Source organism: Eublepharis macularius, chromosome 12, assembly GCF_028583425.1.
Source record: "Eublepharis macularius isolate TG4126 chromosome 12, MPM_Emac_v1.0, whole genome shotgun sequence".
NCBI classification, from domain to species: Eukaryota; Metazoa; Chordata; class Lepidosauria; order Squamata; family Eublepharidae; genus Eublepharis; species Eublepharis macularius.
In genome coordinates this window covers 3152712-3167580 of record NC_072801.1, presented here as the reverse complement: position 1 = coordinate 3167580, position 14869 = coordinate 3152712, and the positions used below count along the sequence as shown (strand labels likewise).

Below are 14869 nucleotides of genomic sequence, written 5' to 3'. Positions count from 1 at the left end.
AAAGTAACGCAAGGAAGCAAAGAAGCAAACAAGACTAAAAACTTCTAGATCCAACTTGCACGAGGGCAAAGCAAAAACAAAACCAGGGTTTCCCAAGTTAAAACAGCAGGGCAATGAAATTGGGTAGCACTTGTTGCTCTGGCTGCTGCCTCAATTTAAAACAAAGAAGGAGGGAAGAGGTTATTCCTACATTTCCTGGGTCTTGCCCAGTGCCTGTTTCCCTTCCAGTGTTGAGCTGCTGTGAGTCTCCACAGAGCCTTGAGCTGTGGTTTCATGCATCTTGCCAAACTGCCGAGGACTTACATGGTGCTCAGGGATTTAAAGTCTCGGGGGACGATGTAAGCAAGAGTCGTTGCACTGATGACTGGGCAGAGAAAGCGCAGCTCCTCGTGGAAGGTGGCATTCCAGTCCCCTGCAGTGTAGGCTTCCAGTTGAGAAGACCTGAGTGCTAGATAGTTAGCCAAGAACAGCTGGGCAACTTCTGAGTTTGGGAGGACTGAGATCTTGTGCTGCAGAAGGAGCAGAAAGAGAATCCAGTGAGTGCAGGAGCACAGCCTTGGGGAAGAACCCAAATGTCTCACCCCTGCTATTTTGACCACAAAATCCTCAGATTGATTTGCTACATCATTTTCTGCACCATTGCACAATTTTCCATTTCCTTACACAGATATTTTTAAAAGTAAACTTACGCATTTTCCAACAAAAGTTGTTTGCCAATGAACTAAATGAAAGCATATACTGCATATGCAATTGACATGCATCATACATAAATTTCATATATATTTCACATAAAACCATATAACATACGGTATAAACAGATCTACAAAACTGAGAGTGAAGAGTGGAGATTTGAAATCATCAAACAAAATGAAAAATGGAAAAATCTCTTTATCACTGGATAGGATCCTCAGGAAACACGTTTCAATTTTCCTCAACATTTCTAGTATTAATTCAAATTTTAAACACTTTCCCTCTGTGTAAAAAAAATCTGTTAATTTTACTAGAATTTAATAAACTAGCAAGCCAAATTTTAAGGTCTGTTATCCAATATAACACTACTATGTTGCATTTATCAATACCAAGAAAATGGCGGCCTTCAACATTTATGTACTTTTCAATTCTGTCCCCCCGCCCTTCAAAACCCATCAGTAGGGTAACAGATACTGAAGGACTACAAGCTTAAAACGATGACCTGAACTGCAGCCCTGGTTAATTCTTGGAAGATCATCTGGATGCTGCCAAGGCTGCTTTCTTGGAGGAAGGCCACCAGCTGAGTTGCCAAATGCACACTGGTCAGTGTTTTGGAATGGACTATCATGTCTCCAATCTGCCTTGGAGTTAGGAGATCCAAAACCAAGTACTGAAAAATAAAAATGTGAGATTTGATTCAAGTACAAATAATTTTCAGGCTCAGGGTCTTTAAGAATGTGTCAATTTTATCTCACCCTTCTTGCAAGAAGTTCAAGGCACATTTACATAAAACAGCCCAAGCGTATCAGGAAAAAAGGTTCTAGCCTATCCTCCCTAATATCCTAATGTCCCTCATGCAGGTATTTTAGGGATTTTTTTCATTTTCCTTTACATGGAGGAGCACTCAGTTATGTGGGTTTCCATTTGTCCTCTGAAATGGTATGGCCCAGACAAAGTTTGACCACTTTAGATGACAACTTGGCTGCCACCTCAAGCATTTCAGAAGAGCCCGGGTGCTCTGCACAAGCATGAAGAAGTAAGTCCAAGAGAAGAAGGAAGAGTCGATCTCCCGTCTGAGCCTTCTCTCAGTTCTGCAGTACAAACCGTACAGACGTGGACTAAGGTGACGCTCTGGTCCACTGGAGCTCAAGAGTCGTTTTGAGGTGCTTATGGTGACGGAGATGAGAGTGTAAGGAGAACCACAAAAAACTGGAGGAGAGCGTGAAAAGGGCATGGGGCCACATGGAAGTGGAAGAAAATGGAAAGTCGTCATCATTGGAGACTCTCTGCTTAGGGTTATGGAATGTCATGTGTCCAGGCTAGATCCCCTACTCCGAGAGATTTGTTGCTTGCCGGGAGCCAGAATTCAGGATGTTACAAGCCGACTGCTGAAACTGATCACACCAACCGATCAGTACCCGTTTGTGCTGGTTCACGTGGGAATGAATGACACGACTGCAAATACCATCACAAGAATTGAAGAGGACTATGAAGCTCTTGGAAGGCAGTTGAAGACAGTAGGGGCACAGGTGGTATTCTCTTCTTCCTGTCAAAGGAAGAGGAATGAACGCAAAGGGAGCAGACCATACTCGAGGTGAATTGGATGAGGTGGTGTTTTCGACAGGAGCACTTTGGGTTCTGGGACCACGGGATCAGTTTCCTTAGAGAAGGCCTTCTAGCACATGATGGGCTTCACCTCTCAAGGTCAGGGAAGAAAATCTCTGGAAAGAACCTGGAGAGCTTCATCAGGAGAGCTTTAAACTGATGCTGCAAGGGGAAGGGGACGATCAACCATGTCGGCCTCCCACCTTCGGGGGGGGGGGTTCTCCCCACCATTGCACTTGGTTAATTTATTTCATTATTGTTTTGTATATTGATTTTAGTATTGTTGTTTTCTTGTTTTTATTGATTTTAAACTGTTCACTGCCCAGAGCCCCTGGGGATGGGCGGTATATAAATTGAAATATAAATAAATAAATATAAACAAGGGGATTTCAATGAAGAAGTGATAACAGCGGGGTTCCACCCGGGTAGGGCAGATAAAACAAAGGTACAAGGCTACAAGTGCCTATATATCAGTGCCCGAAGTGTGGGTAATAAGAAGGACGCGCTTGAGCTTCTCTTGCAAACAGAGGGCTACGATATAGTAGGAATTACTGAGACTTGGTGGGATGATTCCCATGACTGGAATGTGGTAGTGGATGGGTAGAAGTTGTTCAAGAAAAAACGGAAGGGTAGAAGAGGAGGCGGAGTGGCGTTGTATGTGAGGAGAGGGCTTGATTGTGTCCGGTGACGCCGGCCTTTTGTCCACCCTCTCCACCAGCCCTGCAGCAGCAGGCACCCCCTTTAGGTCCCGCAGCACAGCCTCTGGCAGTACCTCAGTTGCAGGAGCCCCTCCAGGCCTCTCCCACCCTTAGGCCAGTTGCAGCCGACGCCCAGGCACCACTCTGGGGAACAGCCTGCAGCCACCCAGCAGACTCACCTGTCTCCTGCAGTTGCCCAGATGGCTCCACTTCATCCAGGCGCACAGGAGGGTGCCATCAGCACCAGCCAGGCAGGCGCAGGCCCCAAGATGCCAAGGGAGCCACGGGGGAAGGTTCAGAAGCAGCAGGGGCCAGCCAGGCAGAGAGCAGACCAAAGGACCCACCCTAGGTGGGGATGGAGTGGGTGGGGCCAGGAGACTGCAGAGTCTACCCAGCCCTCCTATCAGATAGGCTGGGAGCAGGGCCAGTCAGGGAGGCGGGGTGACGATTGGGGCCAGAGCCAGGGAGGTGGGGCCAGGGGAGGCCTTTAAATTCAGGTTCCTGTGAAGGCCAAGGAGGATTTTGCAGGGAGAGACAGCTGGAGCGTGCTGCTACTCCCAGGGCAGGAGAAGGAACAAGGTGGTGCAACCCCCTTTGCTGCCCATCTGAGGCCAGAGGACACCTGCCTGGAGAGCTGGTGGGATGGCAGGCCATCAGGAGAGGGCGCCAGTGAGGGAGGATCCTCACAGATTGTAAGCAAGTTCTGGAGAATGTGGCTGACAACCCAGTGGAAAGTATATGGGTAGAAATAAGGGGAGGAAGGACAAAGGTATTGTTGTTGGAGTCTGCTACAGACTGCCTGACCAGGGAGAGGAAATGAATGCTGCCCTCCTTGAACAGACTGGTAGAGTATCCAGACTTCAGAACCTTATGGGTGACTTCAACTTCCCCGATGTGTGCTGGGAGACAAGCTCAGTAAAGCGACAAGACTTGCGCAACTTCCTGACCTGCCTGGCCAATCACTTCCTTTTTCAAATGGTGGAGGAAGCTACACAGGACTCGGCCATACTAGACTTAATGTTAACCAACAGGGAAGAATTGGTAGATGGGGTGAAGGTGGTGGGGACCTTAGGGGGAAGTGACCATGTCCTCTTTGAATTCCAGTTGCTGTGGGGGGCCAAGGAAGTTTGTAGCCAGACTCATAGGTTAGATTTTCGTAGGGCCGACTTCAATGAACTCAGAGGCTTGATGAGAGTCATTGTGTGGGGGAGTGTGCTGGAAGGAAAAGGAGCGAGTGAAGGGTGGGCTCTTCTCAAACATTCCAGCAAGTTGGAAACATGGTAAGGGCTCCAAGAAACCGATGTGGATGAACAGAGAGCTCCAGAATAAGCCAAGGGAGAAAAAGGAACTGTTCAGGAAATGGAGAGAAGGACAGACCTCTAAAGAGGAATCTATGAGGGTTACTAGGTACTGCAGATCAGCCATCAGAGAAGCCAAAGCTCAATATGAGCTGGGTCTGGCCAGGGGGGCTCACTACAATAAGAAAATCTTCTACAGATATGTGAGAAGCAAATGCAAAGTAAAAGAGGCAATTGGACCGCTGTTGGGAGTAGATGGAGAAACTCTGATGGAGGACAAAGAAAAAGCAGACAGGCTTAATGACTTTTTTGCCTCTACGTTCTCCCTGAAGAACTTGAGCCCATCTAGAGATGGTAGTAGACACGACAGGGCACCTGGGAGGCTAGTTGACATTGACAGAGAGGTTGTGGAGAGGCATCTGGCTGCACTGGATGAATACAAATCCCATGGGCCAGATGGTGTGCACCCAAGAGTGCTAAAAGAATTTTCTAGAGAACTTGGAGAGCCTCTGTCCATCGTCTTCAAGGCCTCCTGGAGGACTGGGGATGTGCCACAAGATTGGAGAAGAGCGAATGTTATCCCAATCTTTAAGAAAGGGAAGAAGGATGACCCAGGAAACTACAGGCCGGTAAGTCTGACTTCTGTTGCTGGGAAGTTATTAGAGAAGGTTTTAAAGGGATTGATCTGTAAGCATCTGAAGGACCACTTAGAGATCTGGAGAAATCAACATGGTTTTGTCCCCAACAGATCTTGTCAGACCAACCTGGTTTCCTTCTTTGATCGATTGACGAGCTTACTGGATCGTGGGAACACTGTCGACGTGATTTACCTGGATTTCAGTAAATCCTTTGGTAAGGTTCCCCATGATATTCTAATGGGTAAACTGGAAAACTGTGGACTGGACTATAGGACAGTTCGGTGGATAGGGAACTGGTTAGAGGACCTCACCCAAAGAGTGGTGGTCAATGCCGTTTCATCAGATTGGAGGAAGGTGTCTAGTGGGGTGCCACAGGGCTTGGTTTTGGGCCCGGTATTTTATCGGCAGGTGGAGTGTAACCCCGTGCTATGTAAATTCTCGAGGACCCCGGCAGGTTCTTGCTGCAGTTCTCCTCGTCTCCTCGAGTCGCCACCCCTCTGCTAGGCACCAACTTCCACCCGTTTACCCAAAATCTGGACTGCCATGCACGTTCTTGGGGTCTGTTGAAGTCCTTGCGAGAGAAGGCTCCTCTGGAGTAGAGGGCGCAGCCAAGGAGCGAGCCCCCAGCTGTTATGTGCAAAACTTTGCGCCTCTGTGGTTCGTTCTCCCTTTTCCGACCAACCACAATAAAAATTAAAGTAAGATCCTGGAGTCCTTCTTGAATTGAAGCAAAACAGATGGTTTAATTAAACCGGTGGATGAGCCCTTTCTTTTACACAGAAGTAGACGGTCTCCTCGTGTGCAAAGCTCATCAGAATTACAATAGAAGTGCAAAGCAATTAATACCTTCAGGTAATCATAATAATATTACAATATTCTAATATTTGCTATCTTATTGGCTCGTAAGATATCTAGGGTCAGGTCTGATTTGAAGATGCAATTCTGGGTCGGCCCCTCTACTTGGGGAATTCCAATTCTTGCAGCTTCTTATCTTGTATTTTGGAAGGACACTTTCCAACCTTTTACCTACTTCCTTCTGGGCATAACACTTTCACCTTCAACGGTGCCAGGAAGTCTCAATCTGGCAGCCTTGGTGCCTTCAGATAACTGAAGTCCGTGGGCAGAAAGGGATGATTCCTCCGTTTTTGCCCTTTCCCCCAATTTCTCCTGCAGCCTTAAGGGAGATAATGTCACAGATGGCCAAACCAGCTTGCTGCATCAAATCAGTTTTCTACAAAAAGGTTCTCTAATACTGATTCCTATTGGAATCTTATAGAATAATGTAACATGTGTAATATTCTTATAAGTGCAGCTCTACAAGCAATATATATATATATTTTCATCCTCAGTTCTTACAGAGGTTCAGCATACATTCTTCTTGTTTCAAGTTTCATATTCTTACAGTTTGCATTACAAATACTACATTAGCTCCTGAGCATAGAAAAAGTGCAAAGCATGTAATACTGAAAAGGCACAGTAGTAGTATATAAAAAGTATATAAAATCCTTTTTCTTCAAATCTATATCCATCAAAGGGATAAACGGGCTACTCATTAAATTTGCTGATGATACCAAACTGGGAGGAGTGGCAAACACACAAGAAGATAGAGTTCAAATTCAACAAGACCTGAATACTCTGGAGAAGTGGGCGGTTGTGAACAGGACGCAATTCAACATAGATAAGTGTACAGTATTACATCTGGGCCACAAAAATGTGAAGCACAAATAGAGGATGGGGGATACACTTCTGGGTAGCAGTGTATGCGAAAGAGATCTTGGGGTAAGAGTGGACTGTAAACTAAATATGAGCAGCCAATGTGATGTGGTGGCAAAAAAAAGCAAACTCAGTCTTGGGTTGTATCAAAAGGGCCATTGCATCGAAATCGCAGGAGGCCATAGTCCCTCTCTATACTGCCTTGGTCAGGCCACACCTGGAGTATTGTGTGCAGTTCTGGAGGCCCCACTTCAAAAAGGATGTGGACAAAATCGAGAGGGTGCAGAGGAGAGCGACGAGGATGATCAGAGGTCTGGAGACTGAGCCCTACGAGGAAAGGCTGAGGGCCTTGGGAATATTTAGTTTGGAGAAAAGGAGATTGAGGGGGGACATGATTGATCTCTTTAAATATTTGAAAGGCTGTCTCCCTGTCTCTTTGACATCAGGGAGAAGCAGCCTGGCGGCGCAGATCTTCCCAGTGAGAGGGGAGATTTCCTCTCTGTATCACTGGGAGGGTGAGCGCGCCAGGCTGTTTCTCCTGCACCCAGTGGGGAGGTGCAGGCTTATGCCTGCTTTCTCGCTGCCCCTTTCACCCACTGCTGACGGGACCGGGGATTTCCCCGGCCCCATCAGTGGTGGGTGAACGGAGAACCGCCACTGTCATCCACCGCAGACGGGGACGGTGAAGTCTCTGCTCTCCGGCCCCGTCCGCAGCAGCTGACAGCGAGTGCCCGGCGGGGACTCACAAGCATTTGCCTGCATTCCTGCCGCCGCTGTCATCCGCCGCAGACATGGCCGTGGAAGTCTCCGCTCTCCAGCCCCATCCGCAGTGGCTGACAGTGAGCACCCAGTGGAGGCTCGCAGGCATTTGCCTGCATTCCCCCCCTCACTGCCATCCACTGCAGACAGAGCCAGGGAAGTCTCTGCTCTCCGGCCCCGTCCACAGCGGCTGACAGCGAGCGCCCAGCAGAGGCTCGCAGGCATTTCCCTGCATTTCCACCGCCACTGTCATCCGCCGCAGACGGGGCCAGGGAAGTCTCCAGCCCTGTCCACTGTGGCTGACAGCAAGCACCCAGCAGGGGCTTGCAGGCATTTGCCTGTGTTCCCCGCCCCCCCCCCCCCGCCGCTGTCATCCAGTGGCGGGGCTGGGGAAGTCTTGGCTCTCCAGCCCTGTCCGTGGTGGCTGACAGCGAGCACTCGGCTGAGGCTCGCAGGCATTTGTCTGGGGTTCCCGGCGGACGGGGGCAGGGAATGGCGGGCGAACGGAGCGCCCGGTGGGGCGATGCAGGCTTATGCCTGCATCCTCGCCGCCTCCTTCTCCCACCAGTGTTGGGGCCGAGGAGTTTCCTGGCCCCGACAGCAGCGCCAGCACTCAGCTGCTCCTTGGGGAAGCCCCCAAAGAGCAGCTGATTCAGGGGTTTAAATGCCCCTTTCCCTGCTGCTCGCATTGGCAGGGAAACATGCATTTAAATCCAAAGCTTCCCGAAGCATGACGAATGCTTCGGGAAGCTTTGCTTCAGGATTCCTGAATTGGGACCAGCAGAAGTCCCTAAGCTTTCTGGATCAGGTCCGATATGGGTATTTTACCTGAATTGGATTCCCGAAGCGCACACCCCTAGTTCAAAGGAGGAATCAGCTGCCTAGGGAGGTGGTGAGCTCCCCTTCACTGGCAGTTTTCAAGAAGAGGTTGGATGAATATTGGTCAGGGATGCTTTAGGCTCATTCTGCATTGGGCAGGGGGTTGGACTAGAAGGTCTGTAAGGCCCCTTCCAACTCTGGGATTCTGTGATTTCCCTTCCTTTACCCTCTATGAATGGCCTTCCCTGCCCTGCCCTAGGGAACTCCTTCCCTTCTAGTCCCTAGGCAACTACATCTTTCTCTTTAATTTTTACCCCTTCCTGGAAAATAGTACATTGGGTCAAAGGGTGGTGATGGAGAGCACCATCAAGTCACAGCTGACTTATGGCCACCCCTGCTGGGCTTTACAAAACAGAGGTGGTTGGCCACTGCCTGCCTCTGCATAGCGACCCTGGTCTTTTTTGCAGGTCTCCCATCCAATTACTAACCAAGGTCAACCCTGCTTAACTTCTCAGATCTGATGAGATCTGGCTTGCCTGGGGTATCCAGATCCAGGGGAGGGGGTTTAAGGGGACTCAGATGAATATATAAGAATGGAGAGGATGGTAGTGGCAAGTTGCTTGTGACCTCCTACAGACTCAACACAGAAAAGCTGGGCCAGAATCATAGAATCATAGGGTTGGGAGGGATCTCTAGGGTCATCTAGTCCAACCCCCTGAACAATGCAGGAACTTCACAACTAGCCCCCCCCCCCCCGACTGCCCCAGTGACCTCCACTCCATGCCCAAAAGATGGCAAAACACCTCCAGGATGACTAGCCAAACTGGCCTGTGGAAAATTGCTACCTGACTCCAAGGTGGTGATTGGCATTACCCTGGGCATGTAAGAAGGTGAGAACTAAGCACTGATATAATCCATTCTGCCTTTCCCCTTATGATGTGTCCAGATTCATAGAATCAGCATTGCTGTCAAATGGCCATCTAGCCTCTGCTTAAAAACCTCCAAAGGAGAGGCCACCACCTCCCAAGGAAGCCTGTTCCACTGAGGGACCGCTCTAACTGTCAGGAAATTCTTCCTAATGTTTAACCAAAAATTCTTTGGATTAAATTTCAACCCATTGGTTCTGGTCTGACCTTCAGGGGCAGTGGAAAACAACTCTGCACCATCCTCAATATGGCAGCCCTTCAAGTACTTGAAGATGGTTATCATATCACCTCTCAGTCATCTCCTCTCCAGGCTAAACTTTCTGAGCTCCTTCAACCTTTCCTCAGAGGACTTGGTCTCCAGACCCCTCACCATCTTCATTGCCCTCCTCTGGACACCTTCCAGCTTGTCTGTATCCTTCTGAAATTGTGGTGCCCAAAACTGAACACAATACTCTCGGTGAAGTCTAACCAGAGCAGAGTAGAACGATACCAGACTCGGACAACTTACTGCATCAAAAGCTTGATGGTAGCAGGAGACCAGCTGAGTGTACAGTGCCTCTTCAGAGAACTTCCCAAAGAACTGGAGGAGCCAGTTTCTTGTTGTGACTTGGGCTGAGCAGGCTGGACCTGCAAGGACATTGCAGAAAGAAATATCATGGCACATTGGCCCAACAGGAGACCATCGTCTATCCTCTAAAACTCTACTTTGACAACAAAAAGACAACAGAGCCACATCAGTGATGAGGGCTGGGCCTTGAAATTAGGGCTGTGCTGATAATGGCTATTTTCTTTTTGATTTCATCATCAGTTTTGGTTCACGTCACATTTGTTGAATTCTTTTGTGCCATTTTGAAATCATGGCCTCTGACCCTGAAGCCTTTCCCCGCCAAACACCATCTTTTATATTCATACTGGTACGGAAAACAGGTTCCAGAGGTGAGTCAGGAAGATGATCAGGGGTCTGGAGATCAAGGCCTGCAGATCCCAAATTATGCTATTGCCTTTAGTGGTTATCTTTATGCTTTCCTGCAAAAGGATCTAAACTACCCCAAAGCTCTATGCCGCAGGTAATTACCAGTGGTTTTAGATTTCTGGCTTAGAAAGGACACCATGTAGTTCAAAATGTCTCTCTTCCCTTCCTCGGGGATTTCAGAGAAGCCCCTGTTGATCCCAGAGATCCTGAAACATGAAGAGAATTATTATCTGAAGCACACAAACTCATACCATTTTTAAACAAGTCTAACTGTCCCAAAAGAATCCCAGAAACAGTCGTTTAATTAGGATGTTGAGAAATCTCAGTTAGAAATCTGGATTGCAACTACAGTTCCCAAGATGACTAGGCCAGAGGGACTGATCCAAGCATGTTTGTATTTGTAAAACTAATCAAGGGAATAAAACCTGAGGGGAAGGTCCCACCAGAGTCCCGTTTATTTTTTCTGCAAGAGGTATAGCTACTTATCCCTCTGAAACTGTGCTTGAGGGTTTTATAGTTTGTTAAGTTGTAAAGATTTCTCTCCCCAAAAGTGAAAGGAAATAGAGACTCACAAAGACTTGTAAGCCCTGCAAGACAGACTGAGGGGTATCTGCTGAAGAATCGCAGCTGTCAGACCGGGGAGAACGACTGGGAGCCGTCTCTCAAACCAAAGCTGATAATGCGCGTCAGTGAATGCTGGAAACTCCATGTGCAGCCATTGGATGGACCTTGATAGCAGGGCATTTTCCACTTCCACTGAGATATTAAACATACTGACAGAACCAGGCTAAAGTAGGAACAAAAGACAATTAAAACAGTCTGTAAACTGAATAACAAGGAGGGTCTCACTGTTACAATTCGTCAGAGGTTTCTTATCTATTGAAGGGAAAAGGGGACGAATCCTGTATTGAATCACTTGGCCTATTCAGGATTGGCAGGATTCGACCCAAACTCCCAGACGTTTGATCTCCTTCTCAGGGTTTCTGGTGGAAGCAGGCACTTCCAAGCAGAGCTGCAGAGCAGGACATTTCAGTGTACATCATGTGTCTCTCCCTCCCTGATTCTACAGGTTGTTTCTCCCCTAATGCTTTTAAACCCACAAGCATTCCTTGCCAGCTCTGGAGTTCTGCAGGGGGCACATGGCCCCAAGTCCCCCCAACTTCTAGGTTTTAACCATTCGCCCCCACAATAACCACCTTTGTCTTTACTACAGCAGAATCTGTTCTCCGTGCCATGTCAAAAGGGCAGCCCATTTTCCTCCCCTTGCACTCTTTGGGATGATTTCAGCGAGGCCACTGAAATTCGCCCATCCAAGCCCAACAGCCCTGTCCCACAGAGCAATCATTCCTGGGGCGCATTCTGGCAGAAAGCCATGACAGTCAAACCAGTTTGCACCTACAGAGTAGACCTTCCTTTGCCGTGCAGCACACACAAAGAGAGAATCACAAGGGTGCACATCTTGGCACCACCAAACCAGACCCAGTGGCAGGAGAAATGGTGCAGGGGTCCTTTTCCTTGCATTTTTTTTTGGACAAACTAAATTGCAGTCATGCAGGGCCTGGATTCAGATCAGGGCTGTGGCGCACAGGGAGGATAAGGCAAGGTTTTCTCCACGATGCGAAAGACCTTACCTGTGCCAGAGACCTGTGTGTTCTGAGCCTCCCTTTCTGAGGCTCTGCGTATCTTCTGTTAGCCTGATAAAAGTTAGTATTATGCTTACTGGAAAGGAGGCGGGGCGGGGAGGGGCGGGAGAAAGAAGGATGGTGATCAGGCGAGTGCAAGAAATCAGCCTTGCTACCAAGGCTGCTTTCCCATGCCCTACAGCCCTTCACGGAAGCAGTTTACATGGCAGACCCCGTTTCAAACTGATCTAAACAGTCATGGGTTCCATCCCCCAAGAGATCCTCTTGACTCATAATATTAGAGCCTGTGGTCAACAGTGTTTAGGACAGACAAAAGAATGCTCCTCTAGACTGGGAGATGCGTGTTGCCTAAACAGCCATTTTCCATACTAGCTCAACAGAACTTCCCTGTTCAGAGGCAGTTATACCTGGTGCTGGGTACAAATAGAGGGGGGAACTCCGACCCCCATCGATCACCTTTTTAGCCCCTCCTTCCTCCAAGGAGCTCAGAGTCATGCTCTGGCTCCTCCTTTTATTCCTCCTTCTATTCTCACAGCTGAGACAGAGGGACTAGTCCAAGATTTTTTCATTGACCTTTTCATAGACAATGTTGAACTCATCCCAGTACGCTGCCAGATCTTCCAGAGTGGACAACCGAGCGAGTCTATGGAAGACGCGATCCACATTGGCCACGGAGCTGAACACCTCCTCGGTTAAGGTCAGCTGAGCGAGCTGCCTTGCCGAAAGGTTCTGCAGGTGGGCCATCTAAAACAGAAAGACGACACCTTGAAAAACCACAAAGCTGCTGACCACCTAAGTTCCTGCGCTAGCTTTTTCATCCCTGTGTGGTTAGTAGAGAAAAAATGACATTAGGACTGGGGAGGCCTGGGTTCAAATCTTTGTGATGAAGGAGCATGCATCTTGGGCATCTTGGGCATCCTCAGCTAGCCTCTGGGCTTTGCCTTTCCCTCATCAAACTTGGAGGTTTTTTTAAATGTTCACCCCATTTGCAGAGAGGAAGAGCACTGCGGCCCCTCTTACCCCAGTGAAGTTTTGATCCATCGCCATCAAGTCAGTGATGTTAACGAGGGGCTGGAATCTCAGGAAGTAGAGGGATATCCAGTTCCCAGTTGCCTGGCACCCTGAAATTCAAATAAGGACAGCTGTCGAAATGTTTGTGAGGCTCACCAATGCCCCACAAAGGATCCTCAGGGGATATCTCTAGAACCAGAAGCCCAGGTGGCCATAGCGGAGAGCCAGTTGGGTAGCTTCTACAGTCAGAGGAAGCTGAATATTATACTCCCGTATTAGCTGGGGCCAAGAGAGTCACCTTGTTTTTGAAAGACCTGAACAGTCCACTGTGCCACTGCCCTCTTTGTCTCCACTGACATGGAGTCAAAGGCATAATCCAGTCCTTTTACCCTGCAAGATATCAAAACGAAGAGTGACAGTCTTTCCAACATTTCCTTTCAACTTTCATTGCCGATATATAGACAGACAAATATTTTTAAAATTATACCTCCCCTCTCTACCGCTGCAGTCTTTGATGATTTGGTTGGGAGTTTTTACTTACATGGTTTGCAGTTGTGTGCAATTGGATGGAGAAGGAAGAGCCTGGAGCTGCCCCCCTGTCACAGAGGGCAGGAAGAGAGTCAGGAGCCCACCAAACCAGGATTCGAAATCAGCCATCGCCACGGTTTGCAGAATTCCTTGCAGCATGATATCACGAACCTCCACATTGGATATCACTGCAATGTTCCTCTGCAGACAAAGAACCATCTTGCATGAGCCAAACAGAAAAGGAACACACCTCAGGTTTTAATGGCCCAATCCTGAGAGGGGAGGCAAAAAGTGTACAGGGAGTGGACTAAGGATTACGCTGCTGTATCATGGACTTACCAGTTGTAACCTCTCCCCCCATGATGGCGCCCACTCACAGCGCCGCTCCACCGTGGCCTCTCACCAGCACCCAGCCGCAGTGGCCAAGTGTGGGTGTAAATGTGGCATAAGTTCCTGTGCTGATGTCCAGAGGGGTGGGCCGGGGGGCAGGGCATGAGTTAGGAGGCTCTCAAAGCCATTTTGGACCTGGGAATGCCCCTTGTAGCAGTGGAAAGTTACATTGCAAAAAAACTGTGGCGTAGCTCATAGGTGCCCGTTTTATGGGAGAAATTCGCTTGCCACCCCATGCCTGGCCCCACCCAAGTGGCTCAGCAGAGCACAGGATGCCAACTACTGCGGGGACCAATCCGTTTGAGCTCCTGCCCTGGCAGCCAATCAGTCCCCCCACACACCCTACGTAACCTCCGGCCGGGACAGCTGGGGCCTCAGGTAAGTAGCGGCATGGCTGGAGGCCCGGCCAGAAGCCCCCTGCCATGGGGACTTAGAGCATGAGGTGGGAGAAGGTGCAGGAGAAGGTGCACATAGTGGTGGGGCAAGAGTGCTCCAGGAGGACTCGGCAGAACCAGAGGCATTTTGTGCATTCACTCAGGGGAGGAGAGCTGAGTCCAGAATGTCTGATGAACAAACACCACCCGAGTTCTCTTGCAGGTTATCCGACTCCTGAGTCCAGGCTCGGGGAGGGCTGAGGGCTCACTAACAGGCAGGGCTTTTTTTCTGGGAAAAGAGGTAGTGGAACTCAGTGGGTTGCCCTTGGAGAAAATGGTCACATGGCTGGTGGCCCCACCCACCCTGATCTCCAGACAGAGGGGAGTTGAGATGGCCCTCTGCACCGCTCAGCGGCGCGGAGGGCCATCTCAACTCCCCTCTGTCTGGAGATCAGGGGGTGGGGCCACCAGCCATGTGACCATTTTCAAGAGGTGCCAGAACCCTGTTCCACTGCGTTCCAGCTGAAAAAAAGCCCTGCTAACAGGTAAGGAGGAGCTGGGGAGGCAGCTGCCCCAGATCGCTCATTCACACCAGCCTACCCTCTCCCCTCACCCGCACCCCCCCAGTGCCACCCTCTGAGGTCCAGGCTTGCCTGGGGGGTGCAGCCCTTGCCCATGAGCAGGCATGGCCCATGAGCCATGGAGGTGGTCCTCCAGGGAGCCATGATCAACACAGCTGTTTTGGGAAGACCTTCCAGTAGCCCATGCCAGGGCTCTGCTCAGTCTCTCTTGGCTGGGTTCTCT

The 14869-nt window shown here is 49.4% G+C and overlaps 1 protein-coding gene across 1 annotated transcript in view; it reads right to left on the bottom strand.

The window, feature by feature from the left end:
• LOC129338473 (uncharacterized) overlaps positions 1-12803 on the bottom strand; it is a 49417-nt gene extending 36614 nt beyond the window's left edge. Inside the window, exons 1-6 of the mRNA XM_054992746.1 lie at positions 12783-12803; positions 12370-12506; positions 10222-10325; positions 9655-9773; positions 7533-7700; positions 304-509 (exon numbers count right to left, since the gene is read on the bottom strand). Of these exons, the coding sequence (XP_054848721.1) occupies positions 304-509; positions 7533-7700; positions 9655-9773; positions 10222-10325; positions 12370-12506; positions 12783-12803 (755 nt within the window). The remainder of the gene's footprint in view (positions 1-303; positions 510-7532; positions 7701-9654; positions 9774-10221; positions 10326-12369; positions 12507-12782) is intronic.
• Between the last annotated feature and the right edge of the window lie 2066 nt (positions 12804-14869).